The following is a 20,781-nucleotide window of genomic DNA, read 5'->3' on the forward strand; positions in this document are numbered from 1 at the left end:
TTCAGCTTCTCGCATCTGCGCCTCACAAACAAGCCCAGGGTAAGCGGGCAGCAGTTGTCCTGGCAAATAGTGACACTATCGCCCAAGAGGGGTCCACCTCACTGTTGTGCTGTGCCCCTGCGGCGGCGGCGCCAGGAACAAGCGCCGCGGCACAGGCGGTCACGACCCAACTAAAGCCTCCACTCCAGTGGCGCCGCGTCAAATCACAGCGGTTGGAAATACAGAAGCGAACATCCATGGATCCCCCCCTGGCCCACTGGACCCTGCCCGGCTGCCGGCACTGGGGCGCGTCGATGCGTGCTGTCACTGGCCCCCGCCTGCCCGCCTGCCCGCCCGCCAAGCGCTGGAAAAGAGAGAGAGAAAAAAAAAAGAGAGCAGCAGCAGCTCCACCAGCCCATCATGCAAGTCATTTTTTTTCCTCTGTGGAAATTGTTGGCCGGACGGATTCCCCTCCACACCACACATCCATCCATCCCACACCACCCACCATCCCTCACGACCTGACCTTTACTCCAAAGATCCCCCTTTGCATTGCAGCTGCCTTCTCGCCCAATGGGTCTCAAGGTGAAGGAGAGCGAGGGCTTTTGCGGGACAATCATGGCGGGAGCAAAGGTGAGTTTTGAACTGTTTGTCGTTTCGTCTGTGCAGCTCTAGGCGTTGGAGGCAGGGCGTGCATCCGCTGCAAAAGCAGTGACATGCATGCATTTTCAACGGGCTCGCACACCACGCACCACGCCGTTGCACGTCCCCCCCCAGACAGCCACCACAACCACGACCACAAGCACCACCCGCTTCTTCATGCATGGCATCGGCGCTGACATTTGGGGCTTGTGCTCCGTGTTTCCACAGACAACGACCACAGCAGCCGCCGCGGCGTCGTCGACATCAGCGTCGGCCATACGCATACGAGAGAACCAGCGCCGGTCGCGCGCCCGCCGCAAGGAGTACGTCGAGGGCCTCGAGCGCAAGGTCCACGAGTACGAGAAGGGCCGCGTCGAAGCCACGCTCGAGATGCAGACGGCTGCACGCACCGTCGCCCTCGAGAACGCACGCCTGCGTGCCATGCTGGCCCGCATGGGCGCCTCCGACGCCGACGTCGAGGCCTATCTCCAGTCGTCGCAGGAGCATGACGCCGCGAGGGCGCTCGAAAGCGTGCGCTGGCAGGGCCGCCAGCAGCAGGGCGACGACACCACTACAGCTGTTGTCAAGACTGAGCCGGCGAGGCAAGAGGACGGATGCCGCCCGTCACACGGCACGGACCCGTCGGCGGCCGAACATATGCCATCTATACACAGCCATCCGGCCCCTGGCCATAGAGCAGCCTCTGCCGGCGCGACGCACTACGCCCTTCCGCCCGTCACGCCCTTTGACAAGCTCGACGTGCTGGCCTCGGCCAGCGTCCAGCAGGGCTGCTGCGACGGCCGCACCCAGTGCATCCTGCCCGCCTCGTCGGCCAACTCGCGCGCCAACAGCCCCTCCACCGTCGGTCCCAGCCCGGGCGCCGTCACCCCGTCGTCCTCGGGCGGGCCGCACCACCCGCTCTCTCCCAGCGACCAGGCGTTTGGGTCGCCCATGGAGATGTCGTGCAACGCGGCGGCGCAGATCATCGCCGAGATGCAAGGCTACAGCGGCGGTGGCGGCGAGCGTGACCGTGACGCGACGAGGGAGAAGCTCGGCTGCAACGGTCAGGCCGAGTGCCTCGTCAAAAATACGGTTCTCTTTCAAATACTCGAGAACAACAGCAATTTTTGATCGACTGGGGGTGGACGATCGAATCTTCATGCTGGTCCTTGACGGCGGCAGCTCAATGCCGCTTCCATGAAGTGGGCATGCTGCTTCCTGAACTGCAGCATGCGCCGTGCACGCTGCCTGCTCTCGTCTCCACCACCTTTGTGCTCCGGGGCCATCTGGCAACATAGGCCCTGTGATGCCATTGGCGCCGAACTCAGCTCTGGGGCACTACAAGAGGTGTCGAGCTAACGGACAAGATTGCCGTCAAGCAATCCAGGCTGACAGGCATGGGGCATGGCCGGCTACGAGTCACGAGCGCAATGTGTTTTGCATAGCACAGCACTGTGTTGAGGTCCCTCGGGCTAGCCAATGCATGTCCGCCTTGCCGTAACAGGCACGGCAGGCAGGCGAGCCTGTAAGCAAGCTGGCAGCTGGCAGGACGGTCCGGCATTTACGCAGTAGAGAGGAGCACCGCGCCTACCTAGGAGACGGGCTGAGCTCACGAAGTACGAGCTTACGGGCTTACGATTAAAGGGCCCAGTGCTTGTCTTGGAGGCTTTCGCATGGGACCAGGTTTAATGTGGTATGAAAAGGTTGACGGCAGGAAAGACGGCGCCCGCTCGCCGCGGCCCGGCTATAATAGCGCCACGGCAAGCCAATGGAATACTCGGGAACAGGACATGGAAATCGCCGCACATGGCAAGAAAAAGCGAAACAGTACCATCATTATAGGCATTTTGAGCCAGCGACAAATAAATCTAATTCAAGCAGCTACTCTCACGCCTAGCGTACAAGCTATGGGCTAAACCAAATAAACGTTGAAAACAATTCTAGGCGCCTTCTACATCGCCATGCGGTGCCAGAAGAGACCATCATTGAGCTCTATTGTTAGACGCCCATGGCCAGGCGAGCGCGCGAGGTGAGAAGCCCAGCATCCAGCCTCGTCAAAAGCGAGGCCGCAGGACGTCCCAATCGGGACATGTTCGTCATCCTGCGCCTCTGATTGGCTCTCGTGTCAATGCCTCGTGCAACGACGACGACGACGCACCTACCGCAACGCCATATCAAGGGGGATTCTTGTACAATTGAAGCAAAAAGGTGCTTTCGAGCCCTTGAGATATCTTTCCTCGAGCTGCTGAGAGGGTCGATCGCTAACACACACACATACCAGCGATCCGCCCGGCATACATACATACTCTTACCCCTCCCTCCACGAAGGTACCAGTCTCATATCGGTATCGGTCATGATATGTCGTCCATGGGACGATGCATCGCTGTGCTCGGGGCGACAGGCTTTGGCGCGCCCGGCGAAAAGACATGTGCGCGCGCCCAAGAAGGGGGGCCATTTCAGTCGGTCGCGGTCGGCTCGATGCGTTAAGAGTTGCCTAGGTAGTATAAGTGGGCAAGATACGTAGGTATGGGCGCGCGGGTTATTGCTTTGTTGACGTCGTGATCGAGAGGGCGTTGTTTATATGCAAAAGCTTAATTAACGGACGCGACTGAGTAAACTAAGCTCGCATGGCGGAAGAAGCATTGTTGTGAAGTGAAATGTTTACTTGCATACAACGATAACTTGCCCCTCTCGTGTTTTCTTGGATCTCTCTCTCTCGCGCGTCTGATGCACTCCCCTCCTTGCGCCTCGCGCCGATGTCTGGTGTCAAGACATAAGGGGGGTGACTGTCTATGCATTGTACCCCAGATTTCTACCACGAGAGAAAAGACGGAGACTCTCAAAGCCGATCGTCACAGTTTGCTGGTTGGAAAGCTAGCTCAAACCCTAGCATAAGCCTTTCTTTGACAACGGATCTATTTCCCCCAAGTAGGTGCGAGTAAGAGCACGCCGCGCCTCAAACTCACGACCAAGAGAGTTGTTTGGCCTCTTAAGTTTGTGTAATTGATAGCTCGCTCGCTAGCACACATGGCCACCAGTGCAACTCACTCCCCGACCGTATAAAAGGCAGACTCTCCCACCCTTGTATTCTCTCGTCGTAGCAACCTCACAACCACATCCGAAAGCCCAGTTTTACCAACGAGGACCGCCTTCCCCCCCTTGTGCCAACCATCTCCTCCGAAAATCCTTCCGTCCTACCCGTTCATAGCCTCCCTTCACCATGAAGACCCCCATCTCCGTATCCGCCGCCGTCGTGGCCGCCAGCGCCGTCGTCGGCCCCGCGCACGGCCTCCGCATCCTGCAGACGTCGCAGGAGAGCTGGGCCGACCTCACGGTGCGCAACCTCCACGCGGAGCTCACCGCGTCCAACCACAGCGTCGTGCTCCTCGGCCCGACCAAGCACTGCACCAACAGCGGCTCTACCGACGACGACCCGAAGGTCCTTACCGAGGCGTGCCAGTTCGGCTCCTGCCCGGCCGGCGCCAACTCCGTCTTTGGCTTCAACGAGACCGACCCGACGCTGCAGTGGCTCAACGCGCACCCCCAGACGTGCATGCACTCGGGCGCAAGCCTAAAGAAGCACTACCCCAAGCCCGACAGCTGGATGAACCAGACGGCGCAGCTGGGCATCGCAGGGCCCAGCAGCTCGCCCACCAGGTTCTTCGACTTTGGAAGGTGGAGCGAGTGGTCCTCCACGGCCTACGCCGCGGCCTGGGCGGCCAACCATGGCTTTCCAGGTATTGCCTTCGGCTCGCACCAGGGCGGCAAGTCGATTGCCTGGAACGACACGGAAACGGAGCCGTATAACCACATCTACCCCAAGCTGGCTGCGCGGTTGATCAACGAGCTCGCGGCGGGCGGCGACCCGCTCCTCCCGCCGAGCGTCTTCCTCGCCGTCAACTTCCCGCCGACGACGAACGGGTGCGACCACCCGGACAAGTTCAAGTGGGTGATGACGCACCGCCGCCAATGGGGCGACAGTTGGGGCGCTCAGATTAGGCACTGCAACCGCACGAGGCTTCTTGGCGACTGGGTTCACCTCCGGCAGCCGAACCAGTGTCAAATCTCCGTCAGCGCCATTGGGGCCGTGCACCTGAAGACTGAGGGCATCAGCGTGCACAAGACGTTGCTGGAGAAGCTTGGCCACTTGTGGTATTGCGCCGAGCCCTACAACGAGGACGAAGAAGAGTGTCCTGGCTGTTGGGGACCCAGTGATATCGGCTCGCCGCCACCCCTCGACTAGTCTCACGACGTCCACGACCCGAAGATATATCGCTATGCCTTGTTTGCTGAGTTGCTTGTTGTTTCGTCGAGTCGCCTTGATTGCGGACCCAAGAGCGAGCGGCGAGGAAGAACTTGGACTAGGTCAGCATTTCTGCGACGCCGCCGGCAGTGGTGGGGTGTGTATCCGGCGACGTCCCGTCCCCGGGTCGCAGGCCGCCCGATCACGCGCCTCACGCAGATATTCGGCCGGCGTTTTGTTGACAACTGGGCCCCGCGCCGACGTGAGTTTGATCCACCAGCGGAGGAGCACGAGGACGATCGCGGCCGGGACTGAGAGCGCCGCGCCGCCGACATCAGGAACCAGTGCGAAGCCCATGACTTCGCTGCGGCGGATGGGTGCTTTTCGGTTTCGCGCTGGGTACTTTGTTCTTTGTCAGGATTATGGGGAACGTGGGGAAGCAGTGTTACACGAAAGAGAAGGGAATAGGAGAAGGAAGTGCCAGGTTTTCGAAATATTGTTTACTTATGAGGGGAATGTTTCCGTACAAGTATATACTTACTTGCTGACCTCCGCGGTCCAAAATCTCTTATTTCTTTGCAAGTCCGATGCTGTGCTTACGGGCTGTGCCTCCTGTGCCGTCAACCGGCAACCACAATCAGCACTGCGAAACGACATGTAGAACGCGCTCAGCCACAGCGTCTGACGGCCGCCATCGAACTAGCAAGGAATGTTTCCTCATCAGTAAAAAGCGCCACGTGAGAACCGGATATAAAGGCACACTCATGAGTGAGATTCGTGATGCCGCTTGCTCAAGTCCGGCGGGACATCCACGCACGAATAAAGTCACTTAAGGGAAAGAACGTTGCCCGCTCGAGAGTTTTTGTCGCGAAACCTGCCGTTGGATTCCACGTTTCTAAAACTGATCGCCTATTTTGATGCCTTGCCGGTCGGGATGTTGAACAGCACCACCCTCGGGCCCTTGAGCCCGGCCTCGCCCTGCTTCCAGTCATTCAGGCCCTTGTCTACCCGGTAGAAGCCGCGTCGCTCCAGCTGGATGATGTCGTCAGCCTTGAGCTTGCCCACGCCGGCGTCGCACCACGCGTCCTCGACGCTAGAGGTGTTGGGGTTGAGGAAGTCCTCCACGTTGTCGTCCTCCTCGAGCTTGTCCTTCGTGATGAGGTAGTCAAAGTCCCACAGCTCGGCCGGCACCAGGTCGAAGCCCTGGGCTGACAGCCAGGTGATCTTCTTGTCCGTGGCCTTGAAGTCGCCCTTGAGGTTGAGCTCAACCGTCATGCTCTTGATGGGGTCCTCGGCGGGGAGCTCACGGACGAATCCGTTGCCCCAGCCCATGAGCGTCACCTCCTCGTTGACCTTGAAGCTCTTGGCATCGGCCTGGTCGATGTAGATCTCCGGCGAGAAGACGACGTCCTTCATGCCGACGCTGGGGTTCTTGGGGTGCTTGGCGCGCTGCTCGACAACGACGCCCGTGGGGGCCTCGGCGCCGATCAGCTTGGCCTTGACCAAGTCCTTCTGGAGCAGGGCCGTGTGCCGAGGGACGACGGGGTCAATCTCCTTCTTGTTGGCGTTCCAGAAGCTCGTCCAGTCCATGACGACGACATTTCGGCTCGGGCCCTGGCGGATGATGAAGTCTCGCAGCGCAGCCACCGACATGCCGCGGCGGCGCACGCCTCGGACGGTGGGCATTCTCGGGTCGTCCCAGCCCCACACCTTGCCCGTGTCGACCAGCTTGGCCAGCTTGCGCTTGGAGAGGAACGTGCGGATGAAGTTCATGCGCGCAAAGTCCCACATGTGAACCTGGCGGAGGCCCAGCGTGTCGAGGAACCACTGGTACTGGGGGTTGCGATCCGTGTACTCGGTGGAGCGCAGCGCGTGGGTGACGCCCTCGTGGCTGTCGACGACGGGGCACGCAAAGTCGTACATGGGGTACATGTTCCACTTGCGTCCGGTGCGGTGGTGGGCGTCGTTGATGTTGCACCGGTAGATGACGGGGTCGCGCATGGCCTTGTTGGGGTCGTCGAAGGAGATCTTGGCGCGGATGCAGTGCGTCAGGCCCTCAGGGGAGCCCTTCTTCATCTCCTCAAAGATGCGCAGGTTCTCTTCGACAGATCGGTCGCGGCGCTTGGAGGGAATGCCGTCCATTCGCTGGGCACGCATCGTCTCCTGGTCCGTATCGTCGGCGTAGGCCTTGCCCATCGAGATGAGCTTCTTGCACATGTCGTACAGGTAGTCGAAGTAGTCCGAGGTGTAGGTCAGGGTGTCGGCCTTGATGCCCATGAGGGCGAGATCCTCGACAATGGCATCCTGGAACTCCTCGCTCTCCTTGGCGGGGTTCGTGTCGTCGAGTCGCAGGCGCATCTGGCCCTTGTAGGCTACATGGCCAAAGTAGTCGCTGAGAAGGGCAGCCTTGGCGTGCCCAATGTGCAGGTAGCCGCTACTAGAGTCAGTGGTATGTCCCAATTTGGTGTAAAGGATTGACGTACGAGGGCTCGGGCAGGAATCGGGTCACGACGCCCTTGTCGGTGTCCTGAAGGGCGAGGTTGTAGTTGGCGCCGGCCTTCTTGGCCTCGCCGCCCTTGGTGTCCTCCTGGATCTCAGGGTGAGACTGCTCGACAAAGGTGAACCATCGGGTGACGTTGGGCAGCCCGTTGCGGCGGATAAAGCCCAGGGCAGCCTTGTTGGCCTTGAGCGTCTGCCAGACCTGCTTCTCGAGGTCCGTCAAGCTGTACCCCTCCAGGTAGGTCCTCAGCGTGAGGTGCTTGTCGAGGTCCCTGAGATGGGGCTCGATGGACCGGAAGTCCCCGGAGAGCTTGGAAGCGAGGGTCTCGAGCTCGTCGTGCTTCATTGTGGCGGCACTCTCGTCGAATCGTCGAGAGTAAACTGTAGATGAAGCAGCTTGGTGAGTCAATGGATTTTCGGTGGTGGGGGAATGGAGGGGTTTGGGCTGGAGGGGCCGCACACTGGACTGGACAGACGACCTCTAGCTGGAAACAGCGGTGCGCCCACCTGGCACCCGCCACCAACGCCGCAAGCCCGCCCAGAGCGACGGGGCTTATCGATAAGCGCGCCGGCCCGTCAATTTTTCGCCGCCTGAGTTCCCAGGCAGTCAGCCAAGCCAAGCCTGTCCGTTAGTGAGCGTCCATCCTGGACTTTTTGCGCGTCTGGCTGGAGCATCACGGTCCCCAGGAGCTCCGTCAACCACCCCGACCATGCCGCCAATCGACCGGTGCCTGGCCTCCATGGCCAGGCTCAGCCTCTCACAGTTCTCACAGGTCGCCCGACCGTCAGCGACGTCGATACCGCGCTTCCTGGCGCCTGCCCTCGTGCAGAGCCGCCAGGCCTCGGTGGTCAGGATCAAGAAGACCAAGAAGAAGCGCCCGATCCCCAAGGACTTTAAGCGCCACAACCTGGAGAAGAGACAATTCCCTCAGTTTTCATTATGCGAGGCGATGCGGTGCGCACACTGTAACTCTAATGTCTGACTTGCATGCTAACGACTGCCAGCGTCCTTCGCGCCGTCGAGGTCGGCGAGCCCCCTGCGTCGGTCAAGTACGAAATCCACATCAACCTCAAGACTGCGCGAAACGGACCCGTCATCAAGAACAGCATCCGCCTGCCGCATCCCGTCCAGAGCGACTGGCAGATTGCCGTCATCTGCCCCGAGGGCAGCGAGATCGCCACTGCGGCCACCGCAGCCGGCGCCGTCGCCGTCGGCGAGGAGACGCTCTTCGAGGCCATCCGCCAAGAGAAAATCGACTTTGACCGACTCATATGCCATGAATCCAGCGAGAAGGCGCTCAACAAGGCCGGGCTGGGCAAGATCCTCGGCCCTAAGGGGTTGATGCCGAGCAAGCGGATGAAGACCATCGTCAGTGACGTGCCCAAGTCGATCAGGGACTCTGCCGGCGCCGCCGACTACCGCGAGCGCCAGGGCGTCGTTCGCATGGCCATTGGGCAGCTGGGTTACACCCCGGACCAGCTCAAGGCCAACATCCAGGCGCTCCTCAAGAAGATCAAGTCGGAGTGCGCCGAGATCTCGGAGGAGGTGTCCAAGGAGGTGCACGAGGTCATTCTCAGCACCACGCACGGCCCTGCGCTGAGCCTCAACGGGAAGCTGAGGGACGCAGAGGATCAGGTCACGCCGGAAGCGTTGTCCAATGTCATGTAGAAATGCCATAGACGGCGTGTATTATTGTACAATATTTTGGCCGAGTCGCTGCGAAGAAGCTCGAGGCGGGCCAGTTGAATTTATGGCTTATTCGGGTATCATTTACGGCTTCGCAGCCTCTATGCTTTGCGCAGTGCCTTGACGGCCTCGTTTTGTGCATCCAGCATCCGGTATATCTCCAGATATCTCATCACCCGGCCCTGGCCTCGTGCGCCAGCCCCTCTCGCCTCCTTGAGCGCGTTGCCCAGGTCCAGAAGTAGCGTGTTGCGACATCTGGTCAGGCGCTCTTCCAGCTTGATGAAGAAAGGGTGTTGCGGGTCGAGGCTCTGCTGCAAGAGCGTTATTTGCCGGCATTCGCGCGCGGACTGTAGTAACCTCGCTGGGGAGCTCCCGACGAGGCCCTGTATGTGTTCATCCTCGTCCTCGTCGTTTTCGTCTGTGTCGTCCGAGTCCCACTCCGCGTCCCCGTTCGCCGGCAGGCTATCTACCGCAAGCCGCTCCTCCAGCGCCGATAGCCTGTCCGACACCTCGAGCATCTTGCGGCCCTGCTCAATGTCCGAGCGTACGTCGCCGAGCTCGCCGCTGAGCCGCTCCGTCTCGCCCCGCCGCGACGCGACCTTTGCCTTGACATCCTCGACGGCGCGCCGGAAGCCCAGCAGCGCGACCTTGATGCCCTCGACCTTTTCGTCGCCGCCGCGCAATTCGGAGCCGAGCGACAGGAAGGCCGTGTAGTTGGAGTTGACGAGCTCGAGGAGCTCGGCGCTGATGGCGGCGCTGCGGTCGCGCAGGTCGGAGCGCAGGTCCTCGAGGGTCTGGTGGCGGTGCGGCAGCGCGGACAGGTAGGCGGCGGGCTGGAAGTCGGGGGCGAGGAAGTCGGACCGGGGCAGCGCGGTGGGAAACGGCAGAGGGGCATCGTCGTCGCCGGCGCCGGCGTCCGACGACGACTCGGACGAGGGGGCCAGGTTGAAGGTGGCCGAGCTGGACGAGGTGGGGCGGGCGTGGGAGGCGGGCGCGAGGTGTGCCATACTGGCGAGGGATGAGCAGGGGAGCAAGGCGAGTGAGTCTGTGATCACATGTGATGCGGTCTGCTGCCCTGGGGTTCTTTAGTATGCTGGCGGTGGCATGGATTGGGCCTGTGGTGGAGCTGTCGATGGTCGTCCCGAACAGCTGTGCTGGACTGGGCTGACTGGGTGCCGTGGTGGTGGACTGGTGGTGGTGGTGGGCAACAAGGTGGCACTGTCTTGGTGCATAACCTCCTTAACTGCATGGCAGTCCCTTGGCCTTGGCGGTGGTCCGTCAACCATCCACGCATCCACGCCGGGCAGCCAACTCTGGTTTGGTCCACAATCGCACCCACACATTACGTACGACGTAAAAGGGACCCAAGAATGGTCCATTCACGAATCATGCGAGCCCGGAAGACGACGAGCCGTCTGCCGTGGGAACACTGCTGCTAGAATTGGCCGCCCGGCTTCGTGATCTACAAACGGGTTGCGAGTACGGGCTCCTGGCGACGCAGATCGGCGCATGCGGATCTCAGTTGGCCTGCTCCAGCCTCCCATCGTCTCTTGGGGCCATCGTCCAGTCGCGCTTCAAACAACCGACGCCGTCCGTGGTATTTTCGTCATGTGCGGGGAGGGGTTTGCGAGTCGCGGTCAGGGTCCGGGGGGGCTGTCGCGGCAGATGCCCATCCGACGGCCCTGCAGGCCATCCACTCACCATTGGCTCAAACGGGCAATACCGAGCGGGCAGGCGGAATGTAAAATGGCAAAATGGACGCTGGGCACGGTGAGCTCGTTTGGTGGCTCGGAAGGGTGGTCATGATTACCTACGCGCGGTGGCCGTTGTGCCGGTAAAATTCCAAGGTATCTTTCAGAGGGTGCTTCAGGCCACGGTCCTGTGCTGACGCCGGCACAGCGGCTGCGAGGTTGGGCTGCCGCTGTGCTGCCGCCGCGGCGAGGTGCCGAAATCCCAACTGCTGCGGACCGTGACGATGGACATGGATCAAGCCCTCGGCCAGGGTAGGGCAGGGCTGGCCCAGCAGAATATCTACTTCGACAGGCCTCGTGCTCTTGATCCGATGGGGACTCGCTGCAGGCGCCCACTCCCCAGCACGCAACCTGCACCACACAGGTTGCTCCTTTAGTGTGTGACTGGGCACCTGCTAGGCCAGTTAGCGCGAAAGATTTTATCAATCAAATCTTATCAATCGATCAAGGCCCACAATCTCTTGCCCTCCTCCTGAAATCGGACCACACTGGCTTTGGCACAAAAGGGCGGCCGCCGCACTTTGCAAATTCTCTCAAACCCCGCGTCTCGCCTCCGATCCCGCCAGCTCGAGTTTTCCCGTGTTTTCCCTTTCCTCTGCATCGCGGCTCTGCACGGCACGGCACTCTCGAGCTCACATCTGCAAGCACGGCAATCTGCCTCGTTGCAACGAAGACCGTGCGCGTCGCAGACTGATACCCGCGGAATTGCACTCACAGTGTTTCCTCCTGCAGTCAGCAGGCCGGGTACTGCTCATTTCCCCTCCGTCCGCCCTCCAGCCCCGGCAGAATCTGATAAGCCGCCGCCGCTTCCTGCGCGGTAACCCCCCTTCTCCCGCCTCCTCTCTGTCACCAACCAACCCAAACCAATTGGCAATCGCGCGAGATTTCTTGACATTTATATCTCGCCGGCATATCCAGATCAATCCAGGCATCCTCGGACAAAACACGAATTGAATTTCAGGGCAACCCGGCTGCTCGCTGCTATCGCCGGAGGCACATGCGGGAGACCCGACTCGGAGCTCCGAGGTGACGAATCACGAGGCGGATCCGCCCCCCTCAGCCCACCAATAGCCAAACCCACACCACCATTGCCGCTGCCACCGCCGCTGCCACCACCATGAACGCTTCTTCCTCCTCCACCGCTCCCGCTCCCTCTCCTGCTGGTCAGCCCAACACCACCAAGCCCGGCGAAACCACTCGCCCGCAGATCGCCTCCCGCACCTCGTCGGTCAAGGGTAAGGCACCCGCTCCGTCGTCCGCTACCGCCGCCGCCGCTGCCGTTGCGGCTCCGTCCGGTTCCGCCGCGCCGGCCCGAGCCCCTCTCCCGACCAGACAGCCGAAGGGCGCCGTGCCGGCAAAGACTGCCGCCGCCGTTGCTCCGGCCCCTCTTCCGCGGCTCTCTGTCCCTCCCGTCGACAAGATGACCATGGCTGCCGTCATCAGCCCCAGTCCCGCCCCGGAGGCGCTCGCGCCGAAGACGTCCATGACGTCCAAGGAATGGGTCATTCCTCCGAGGCCCAAGCCCGGTCGCAAGCCGGCAACGGACACGCCTCCAACGAAGCGCAAGGCACAGAACCGTGCCGCTCAGCGAGCATTCCGCGAGCGCCGTGCCGCGAGAGTCGGGGAGCTCGAGATTCAGCTGGACGAGCAGCGCGAGGTGCACGAAAAGACCGAGGCCGACCTCAAAGAAAAGATCCACGGCCTCGAGCTGGACCTCCAATCATTCCGCTCCCGCTGCATGCTCTTGGAGAACATGCTCGACCGCGAGCGCCAGGAACGTATCCGGGCCGAGACGCAGGCCGAAACGCTCAAACGCCGTCGCGGCGATGACTTTTTTCGACCCCAAAGCATGAGCGCGTCCCATCGTCACAGCCGCAGCCAGCAGCCCAGTCCAACCCGCCACCACCAAAGACACAGCGTGTCCGATGCACACCAGATGCATCATGGCGGCAGGAACCTTTCTATCTCTCACATCATCACTCCCCCAGACACTGTAGGCACAAACAGCAGTGATTCAGAGGCAACCCTTACGTGCGGCAACTGCTCGCCCTCGGGCCCCTGTGCCTGTGCCGACGAGGTGTTGGCCTCTGCTGCCAGCGGATGTGGCAAGTGTGGCTTCGGCTCCCATTGCCAGTGTCTCGACGAGATCACCGCCTCAGTCAGCCAAGGCCAGTCCCTGAAGCGGCCGGTGTCCCCGTCAAACCCCTCGTCGGATGGAAAACGCCTGCGGTCTGACGCACGCGGCGTGTTGGAGACTGAGACGGACTTTACGGCCATGTTCTCTCGCACATCCGTCGCGAGCGCCCCGCAGCAGTCTCCGTACGAGCTGCACTCGGAGAGCCAGCTGTCTACGGACTCGATGTCGTTCAAGGATAGCTGCGGCTTCTGCAAAGACGGCACCTACTGCATGTGTGCGGAGGAGGCAGCGGCGATGGCCACACCGGCCATGACGCCAACCGCCGAGATCCTGCCACCAATTTCCCATCAAACACAGACGCCGCCACCGAGCGAGCCGGACATCATCCCATCGCCACTGGTGATGGAGATGACTGCTGACGGCGCCGTCAAGCTTCCTCGCCGGACGCAGAAGCCGCACAAGAAGCCCACAAAGAACAACACCAAGGGCTGCGGCGCCAACGGCCCGGGTACCTGTGCCCAGTGCCAGGCTGATCCAAAGTCTGGCCTCTTCTGCCGCCTCATGGCCGCCAAGTTTGACCGCGAATCGGGCTCGGCGGGAGGCGGCTGCTGTGGCGGTAAGGGTGCTGGGGGTGGCTGCTGCAAGTCTGGTGGCCCAGAGAGCCAGAAGATCACTCTCCCTAGTTTGCCCAGCCTGGGTCTGAGCTGCGCCGAGGCGTATCAGACCCTCTCCAGCCATCGGCATTTTGACCGCGCTGCCGACGAAATTAGCTCGTGGCTACCGAAGCTCAAGGCTTCCACGCCCACGCCTAGCCGGCCCGGGGTGCAGCGCGGCCGGCAAGCTATCGAGGTAGAGGCAGCGAGCATCATGAGCGTGCTGAAGGAGTTTGACGTGCGGTTCGGCCGGGAGTGCTAGAGCCTGGATGATTTGCAATGAATGGCATGGGGCAAACAATAACCCCGATGATTTATGTTGATGCGCACAATGTTCATGTCATCACGCGCAGGGTCATGTATAAATGTGCGGACAGGGCGCCGATGACCTCCATGTTTGGGAGGCGGCTTCGCCGCGTTTGGCGTGCCTAGTATGTTTGTATCAGTGTAACATGGGACAATCCAAACGTTGCTCAAGTGCTGCGAGTTTGCGCGACTGCCTTGACGGGATCCGTATTCTCGACTGTCGTGCTTGTGCTGAGCTTGCATTGTGCTTCTGTACTGCACTTTCAGACCGCCAGATTCACGGTCCCGTCGACTCGTAGGCACTACTTGACCGCCTTCACGCCTCGGCGCCTCCAAGCACAGATTTCCAGTCGCCGACACCTACATGCTTGGAGAAGATCAAACAAGCCTCAGCCGAGGACTTTTCCCCAAGATCAAGCAATTGGGCACTCATCGGCTGCGCCGGCAGATCAACCGATCCCCTCTCCAGCCGGCCCCATTCCTTTGTTGCGCTGCGACGGTGCGTGAAGAAAGGGGACAAGGGACAGTGAGTGGGGTTTATTAAGTTACTAGTTGGTAGTACGTCAGTACGTTATGTCGTAGGTAGATCGAAGCGCGCAAGCGCACGCGACTCTCTGTGCGGCTCTGTGGCGGACGATGTGCTCCGGCCCGCGGGAGGGGTGGCATGCATGGTCAGGGGTACAGCGGCGAGAGCCTGTGGCTTTTCTTTTCTTTTTGTTCCGTTGCAATGGGATTGGGTTGGGTTGCTGGGGAGGAAAACGGGCGTGCAGATGGACGGACTACACTATGGACTCATGGGCGCGTCATTCATCGCCGTTGCAGGGGTGGTGATCGTGCGTGATCGTGCGGTGCGAGGGCGAAGAGGGTGAAACACCACAGGGCCGTCATGAATCATCGGATCGAGGAGGACAGCCAGCGCCGACCTTTGGCACAACGAGCAATCGTAACGGGTTTCTATCCTCACCATCGCCTCAATGGATGTCAATGGAGGTGGAAACAGGTATATAAGTCGGCATCAATGCCCGTGATGGGGGATCTTTTCGAAGGGCATCAATCCAGCAAGCATTCAAACCATCACCACAACTTCACCACTAAACTCACCTCAACTTTTTAACAATCTTCTTTCGAAGTCAAAACCCCACCAACAACAAACACCATGCCTACCGAAGCTCAGATCGCTGGCGGCCACAAGGCTACGCTCAACAACCCGAACGTGTCGGACGAGGCCAAGGAGCACTCGCGCCAGGTCCTCGAGAATGAGTTCAACGGCGGAGACGGTGAGTTTTCCGTGCCTGCCGGGCCTCCGGCATCATCAATAGTGCCATCTGCGCATGTGTACGGGCATGGTGCTGACATTGATGTGTGTAGTCCCCAAGTCGGGCGACAATGAGAATAAGAACCCCGGCAACGTCGTCGGCGGGCTCAAGGCGTGAGTGACTCCCATCTACCATTCCGAGAATACGTCGAAGAAAGTGTCACAACTGACATGTGCGCAGTACTCTGAAGAACCCGAACGTCTCGGAGGAGGCCAAGGAGAGCGCCAAGGAGCGCCTGGATAACATGTAGATAGCAGAGCTAAAGAAGCTGGCTGGCATTTTCATCACCTACTTCGAGGAGGGCGTGTTGTTGTGCACTCGAGAGTTACTGCAAGCGAGGCGACATACTAGCAAGGCGCACGAGTTGTGGCGGTGACGATAATTGACAAACTGGACGACGATTCTCACGAGCTCTTTCATTCCCCCGTAACGGACCGTGAATGTAGGGAATTATCCCCTTTGCCGATGATACGCCCTGTCATGTCCTCACTCAATCGCACTGGAGTATAATTGCCAGCTTTTCGCCTCCCTGGCGGCTGAAACATGTAGTTGCCTGCCAGGCTGCCTACATGCATACGACTTCCTCACTCCCACGTCTCCAGTAGCACATATGGCCTTCTCCCGAACACTATAACAAGCGCGAACAGTCAGAATCCGCGTCTCTCATTCATATCACTTACCCGCACCCCCCGCTCCAGCTCTCTCCCCAACCCCCAAACCAATCCTCGTTAGCGGCACGTCTGGTTAATGGGTTACTTACCGAGCGATGTTCACTGCAGGCGACGCTGACGTACTCCGTCACGCCCCCCGGAGTCAGAATGTTACAAACACCCGAAGGTGAGCCATGCACGCTGCATTCCTTCAAAACCCCGCGCAATGGTAGTCAGTATGAAGTGTCTTGTGCGATTTGGGGTCAGGGATTTGTGTAGGCCGTTGGGGGCGTGTGAACGGCAGTGGAACTTACACCCTCGAGCATATCGCATGGCATGCCCGCGGCTAAGAATGCGTGCGTGATGCAGAAGAAGACGATGTGCTGCAACTTCATGACGGGCGAGTGGTAAGAACGAGGGAGGTCTTATCTGGACAGGCGGACGTGCGGGCGGAGGCGGACGGTTTACTTTGACCGGACGTGACGACGTGCTGTGCGGGCGATAACGATGTGTATGGAGGGACTTGTGCTTGCCCGGGCACGTCTATGTTTATGAATGGCGAAGATTCACCCCGAAACTGCGTTCTTGGTGCAGGCGACTGCAATCCACATAGCCAAACTCTTTGGCCATTATTTCCTCACGACGCTACTGCTTAGCTCGGGCATCTCGACTCATTACTCAATGTGTCGCTGAAGGTTGAAGGTCTTCAGACCGCCCCTTTGTTTCATTCATGGGGGAAACATATGACTAGTAGCCTGCGAACGTGGTGCTGCGAGGCCCGGCCCTTGCCCATGTGCCGTGCTGTGCTCCCTTTAATGTCTGCTCATCATCTATCAGAGCCTCCCCAGTGCCATTGGCATCGAAAGCTCACTTACACCTACGGAAAAACGAACATAAGTAGAACGATCAAAGCGCTGGTAAGTTAGCATTTGCTCGAATAGTTCGGTTACCGCGTCTTGCGGATCAGACCCCTTGCAGGACCAACGGCAGCCGTCGCGATGTTCAATCCTGTCTGGCAGCAAGGACTCCGTGCGGTCAATGCGTCTGGTATTACAACCTGGTCAACATCGTCTTCAATGGCTTGGATCGGGCCGCAGCACGTGGCAACCGGGCAATCTGATACGGCTACTACCCTGGGGCAAGTGCGCGCGGCAGCCCGGGCACCGGGCCTGTGCCCTCCACGTCTCGGTCTCTGACTGATTTACACGACGGACCCTCGTAGGCTCTGTGACGTGGCAGGTTGCCTCCGTACCAGCGCTGACTCCGTCAAAACCCGGCTCGGAAGACTCCGTGGTGGCGTTGTACGAGAAGCACTACATTCTGAGCAAACTACGCAGAGCGAAAGCATCACAGAGCGTCTGGTTCTACGATAAGCACGCACCCCTTACGTGGATATCGATGCAGAGTACTGGAGGATCAACGCCCCTGCCGGTAGAGGGCACAAGAGCAAGTGTGTTGTCGCAAAACTGGGACACTCCAACCGTACGCCCGTGGTAAGCCATGTCCGACGTGAGACGCACGCACCTCGTCTATTCCGCAAGAAAACATACTCTTGCGGTTAGGTGTGGGCGAGACTCGATGGTACACCAACAACAATAGGCACTCGTATAAGTCGCCCGCAGCTCGAGTGTCTGTCAGACCGCCTTGCATTTCGCAGGCAATTGCGATTGCACGTGAGCATCGCCCGACGCACTCGCGGCTGTTGTCTTTCGAACACGCGGCGAAAGAATCCTGGGTATGAAGTCGTCCTCCATTTTTGTGGCGATTGGCGGGCTGATGAACAACGCGACAACGCAGCAGAATCCCCTTTTGGACTCGGCGGACACAGAACGGTCAACGCTGGCACCAAAGGGGCAACCGACGCAGGAAGAGACGATCCGGCCTGGCTCAAGTCCACCTCTGGCGACAGCGTCGATTGGTGCCCGCGGCGCTATATGCGTCGAGGAGCTGGCAATGGCAAAGCTGGTGTTGCTGAGTGTCGATACCTGGTACGTCCTATGCATAAGGTAGCACTGTAAGGCGGTGCTTGGCGGCGTCGAGACGATCCACCCGAGGCCGCCTATGCATCTGGACTTGACAGCGCAGAGCCTTACGCATCATGCGCGTGTAGCCGTCGCCCACGTCGTCGCGGACATGAGCTGCCAGCAGCGACATGAGGGCGTGCGTCACGGGACCTTGCATGGAATCTCAAGATTCCCGTCGCTCCACGTGTCCCTGCGACGAGCACTGCGAGACCGGGCGTGCCGACCTGGCTCGTTGCTGAGCGTGCAGGTGGTGGACGAGTGAGAGGCGGTCGCGTGGATGGGGGTACTCGTACTCGAGTACATGCTGTAGTAGCCGTGGGCAATTGAGACACGAGCCGTTCATCGGTCGGACAATTTCGTGCATGGCGTGGCATGGCAGGGCATGGCACCTGTCATGGCATCCGTACTCGCACCGCCGCCTAGCGCAAAGATTGAGCGGAGGACTGGCGGGAAGGGCTGGACAAGAGCGACACGACATGCCGTGCCGGCACTCATGTGACTCGGCGGCGCTGGGCTGTGAGCTTGTCGAGATGGGGTGGAGGAGGGATGGATGGATGTCGGTCCGGCACTGGGAGGAACCAGCCAGCCAACCACGCGTGGCCCTCGTCGACTCCGGTTTCGTCGATCCACGTAGCTGGTCCAAGGGGGCGTTAACGCGGGGGCGACATTGGCGAGCGAGACTGGCTGGCGGGCGGGCGAGCAAGTCGAGACGTCGGTGAGAAGAAGCCAAGGGGACGGTCTGCAGACGAACCAGGCGACGAGGCTGGGCTTTGCTGGGCTTTGCTGGGCTTTGATGGGGAACGCAGGGTCGAATGGCGATGGTGGCATCGGGACGCTCCAGAGGCGGCGGAGGCTCGCGAGTGGCTTCGGCGGGATCCAGAGGGCTCAGGAGGGCAGGGGAGCGAGGTGCGATTGGACCCAGGCGTGAGCTGGCACACCACCCCCCCTCGCGTGCATGCATATGGCGTGGACGATGGAGATTGGCGCGAGGGCGGGAAGCCGTCTCGTGGATGGCGTGGATTGGCGAGGCTTTGGCCTCTGTCTGGCGATGCATCGACCATGCAGTGCCAACTCATCCATCTCACCCTGCGCCTGCCCTGGCCTGCCCTGCGACCGGGACCCCGAGAAACGACGCGGCGGCCGCCTCTTGCAAAGGGGGCGGCTGGCGTTTGCCGCGTGACGAAGCTGCTGACCGCGCCGTGGCGGCGATGCTTTGGTGGTGGTAGTGGTGGTGTTGATGGGTAACTGTCGTTGCGATGTCGCTGCGTGTTGCGTCGCACGAGGACGGGAAGCCAGCATGTCGGCTGCTCGACCGCCTGTCGACAGGCTGCCGAGGATGGCCGGCATTCCTGCATGACGGCGGCGATGGCGGCGGCGGCGGCGGCGGTGGCCTGGTCGGCGATGGGACGGGGCCGTGGACAGAATGATAGATGGCTCGACCGCCAGCCCCGGCTTGGATGGGATGGTCGGGGGAGACTCGAACAGCGCAGCGCAGCTGGAGGCAGTGGAGTTCCGGGTGGCTCCAGGCCCGTCCCGTCTGTGCGGTGAGGCCCACTGGGTGCTCCTTCTTGGGTGGTTTCTGGCGGGCCAAGGGTCCCCGACTGACAACGCATCCAGTGGGCCGAGGGCCGCTGAGAGCCTCCCAAGTTCCATCTGGCCTCGCCCTGGGACGGAACCGACGCTGCGTGAGCTGAGCTGGAGGTGAGGGTCGATCCATTCCATCCATCCAGGCCGTCTGTCTGATCCCGCCGGGCTGGTGCTCCCATCCATCCAGTGGGCCGCTCGCTTGGGCCACGGAACACAGGACCACACGAACGGGAGACGAGACGAGACGGGACGAGACGGACGAGCCGGGAGGATCCATCTCGGCGCGTGTTGGCTTTTTGTGTCCTTGCATGCGCACCCAAGAAAGTACGGTAGCACATACAGTACATACGAGCAGATACCTAGTGCCTTACCTACTGCACCGTGACCGTGGGCTCTGGATCTCGAATCCAGGACTAAACGCTTGCTTCCCCATGCTTGATTGCTTCCTTGCTTGCTTCTTGCGCACGGGCACGCACGACAACCTGGAACCTGGAAGCCCCGGCAGAGCGAGTCTCGATTGGCGACGGGGCCGTTTGCCCGCTGTGCGTCCCCCGCCTCAGGCGGTTCGTTCCTCGGGCGGCGCTCCGGGGGTGCCCCTGTGCATCGCGCGCATTAGCGCCGACCCCGGCTCGGCTGCGCTGGCGGGCGTCCAGCACAGGTTCAGGGCATCCATCCTCCCAACTGCTGGAACGTCAGCGGTACTTTGGATGTTCACTGACTCGGGCGTCTGTCCTCTGCTCCTCCCACGTCATCCCAGCCCAGTCGCTATTGTCGTGCTGGCGTCGTCAGGGTGCTGCGTCAGGTACCTTTTCTCCAGCTCACGGCTCGCATCCCATCCGTCAGGTCCTGTCGCATCCCCATCGTTGCGGACAACCTCACACCTCACCTCACATGCAAGCGCGGGCAGGGACATGCCTGCCTCCAAGCTGCTGCAAGACCAGCAGTGCCAGTCTGCACGGGTACAGGCCAGCATTAGCTCCCGTCCGAGTACGAGTTAGTACATTGAGGTTCCATCCATCGTACCAAGAAGTCGTCGTCTCGAGCCATTCGCCGCGCACCACCACCGCCAGCCAGTGGCCATCTCGTCTCGTCGTCTTCTCGTCACGAGGAGCGACTTCTTCCCCTTCACTCCCTCCTTCCTCTTCTACTTTTTCCCTCCAAACCTCTCCCGCGGGCGACCCTCCTCTTCTCTTCGCCTTCCTCCTCGCCTGGGCCAGCTAGCGACGCCGTCGTTTCCATCTTGTCACGGTGCCTTTTCATCCCGCCGCGCTCGCTGCGTCGCCCTGGCCCGCGCACCCCCAGAGCC

At 60.7% G+C, this 20,781-nt stretch overlaps 7 protein-coding genes across 7 annotated transcripts; 5 read left to right on the forward strand and 2 right to left on the reverse strand.

Annotated features, from left to right (window-relative positions):
• Nucleotides 1-552: 552 nt before the first annotated feature.
• On the forward strand, nucleotides 553-1,752 carry PLICBS_009765 (uncharacterized protein; the record flags this gene model as incomplete). Its single annotated transcript, XM_018325386.2, has 2 exons — nucleotides 553-612; nucleotides 850-1,752. 2 exons carry the CDS (start codon nucleotides 553-555, stop codon nucleotides 1,750-1,752), a joined length of 963 nt encoding a protein of 320 aa, XP_018176780.2.
• A 2,090-nt stretch (nucleotides 1,753-3,842) lies between these two features.
• PLICBS_009766 (uncharacterized protein) lies at nucleotides 3,843-4,865 on the forward strand (the record flags this gene model as incomplete). The annotated part of the gene is made up of 1 exon (XM_018325387.2): nucleotides 3,843-4,865. One exon carries the CDS (start codon nucleotides 3,843-3,845, stop codon nucleotides 4,863-4,865), a length of 1,023 nt encoding a protein of 340 aa, XP_018176781.2.
• Nucleotides 4,866-5,774: 909 nt separating this feature from the next.
• On the reverse strand, nucleotides 5,775-7,710 carry PLICBS_009767 (uncharacterized protein; the record flags this gene model as incomplete). Its single annotated transcript, XM_018325388.2, has 2 exons — nucleotides 5,775-7,299; nucleotides 7,349-7,710. 2 exons carry the CDS (start codon nucleotides 7,708-7,710, stop codon nucleotides 5,775-5,777), a joined length of 1,887 nt encoding a protein of 628 aa, XP_018176782.1.
• Nucleotides 7,711-8,074: 364 nt separating this feature from the next.
• On the forward strand, nucleotides 8,075-9,033 carry PLICBS_009768 (mitochondrial 54S ribosomal protein uL1m; the record flags this gene model as incomplete). Its single annotated transcript, XM_018325389.2, has 2 exons — nucleotides 8,075-8,319; nucleotides 8,370-9,033. The coding sequence occupies 2 exons, from the start codon at nucleotides 8,075-8,077 to the stop codon at nucleotides 9,031-9,033; spliced, it is 909 nt and encodes a 302-aa protein (XP_018176783.1).
• Nucleotides 9,034-9,152: 119 nt separating this feature from the next.
• Nucleotides 9,153-10,058, reverse strand: PLICBS_009769 (uncharacterized protein; the record flags this gene model as incomplete). The annotated part of the gene is made up of 1 exon (XM_018325390.2): nucleotides 9,153-10,058. The coding sequence occupies one exon, from the start codon at nucleotides 10,056-10,058 to the stop codon at nucleotides 9,153-9,155; it is 906 nt and encodes a 301-aa protein (XP_018176784.2).
• Nucleotides 10,059-12,222: 2,164 nt separating this feature from the next.
• On the forward strand, nucleotides 12,223-13,854 carry PLICBS_009770 (uncharacterized protein; the record flags this gene model as incomplete). Its single annotated transcript, XM_018325391.2, has 1 exon — nucleotides 12,223-13,854. The coding sequence occupies one exon, from the start codon at nucleotides 12,223-12,225 to the stop codon at nucleotides 13,852-13,854; it is 1,632 nt and encodes a 543-aa protein (XP_018176785.2).
• Nucleotides 13,855-15,054: 1,200 nt separating this feature from the next.
• Nucleotides 15,055-15,464, forward strand: PLICBS_009771 (uncharacterized protein; the record flags this gene model as incomplete). Its single annotated transcript, XM_018325392.2, has 3 exons — nucleotides 15,055-15,175; nucleotides 15,267-15,327; nucleotides 15,395-15,464. The coding sequence occupies 3 exons, from the start codon at nucleotides 15,055-15,057 to the stop codon at nucleotides 15,462-15,464; spliced, it is 252 nt and encodes an 83-aa protein (XP_018176786.2).
• Between the last annotated feature and the right edge of the window lie 5,317 nt (nucleotides 15,465-20,781).

The sequence above is a fragment of the Purpureocillium lilacinum genome (genome assembly GCF_023168085.1).
Source record: "Purpureocillium lilacinum CBS 284.36 DNA, scaffold_7, whole genome shotgun sequence".
Taxonomy (NCBI): Eukaryota; Fungi; Ascomycota; class Sordariomycetes; order Hypocreales; family Ophiocordycipitaceae; genus Purpureocillium; species Purpureocillium lilacinum.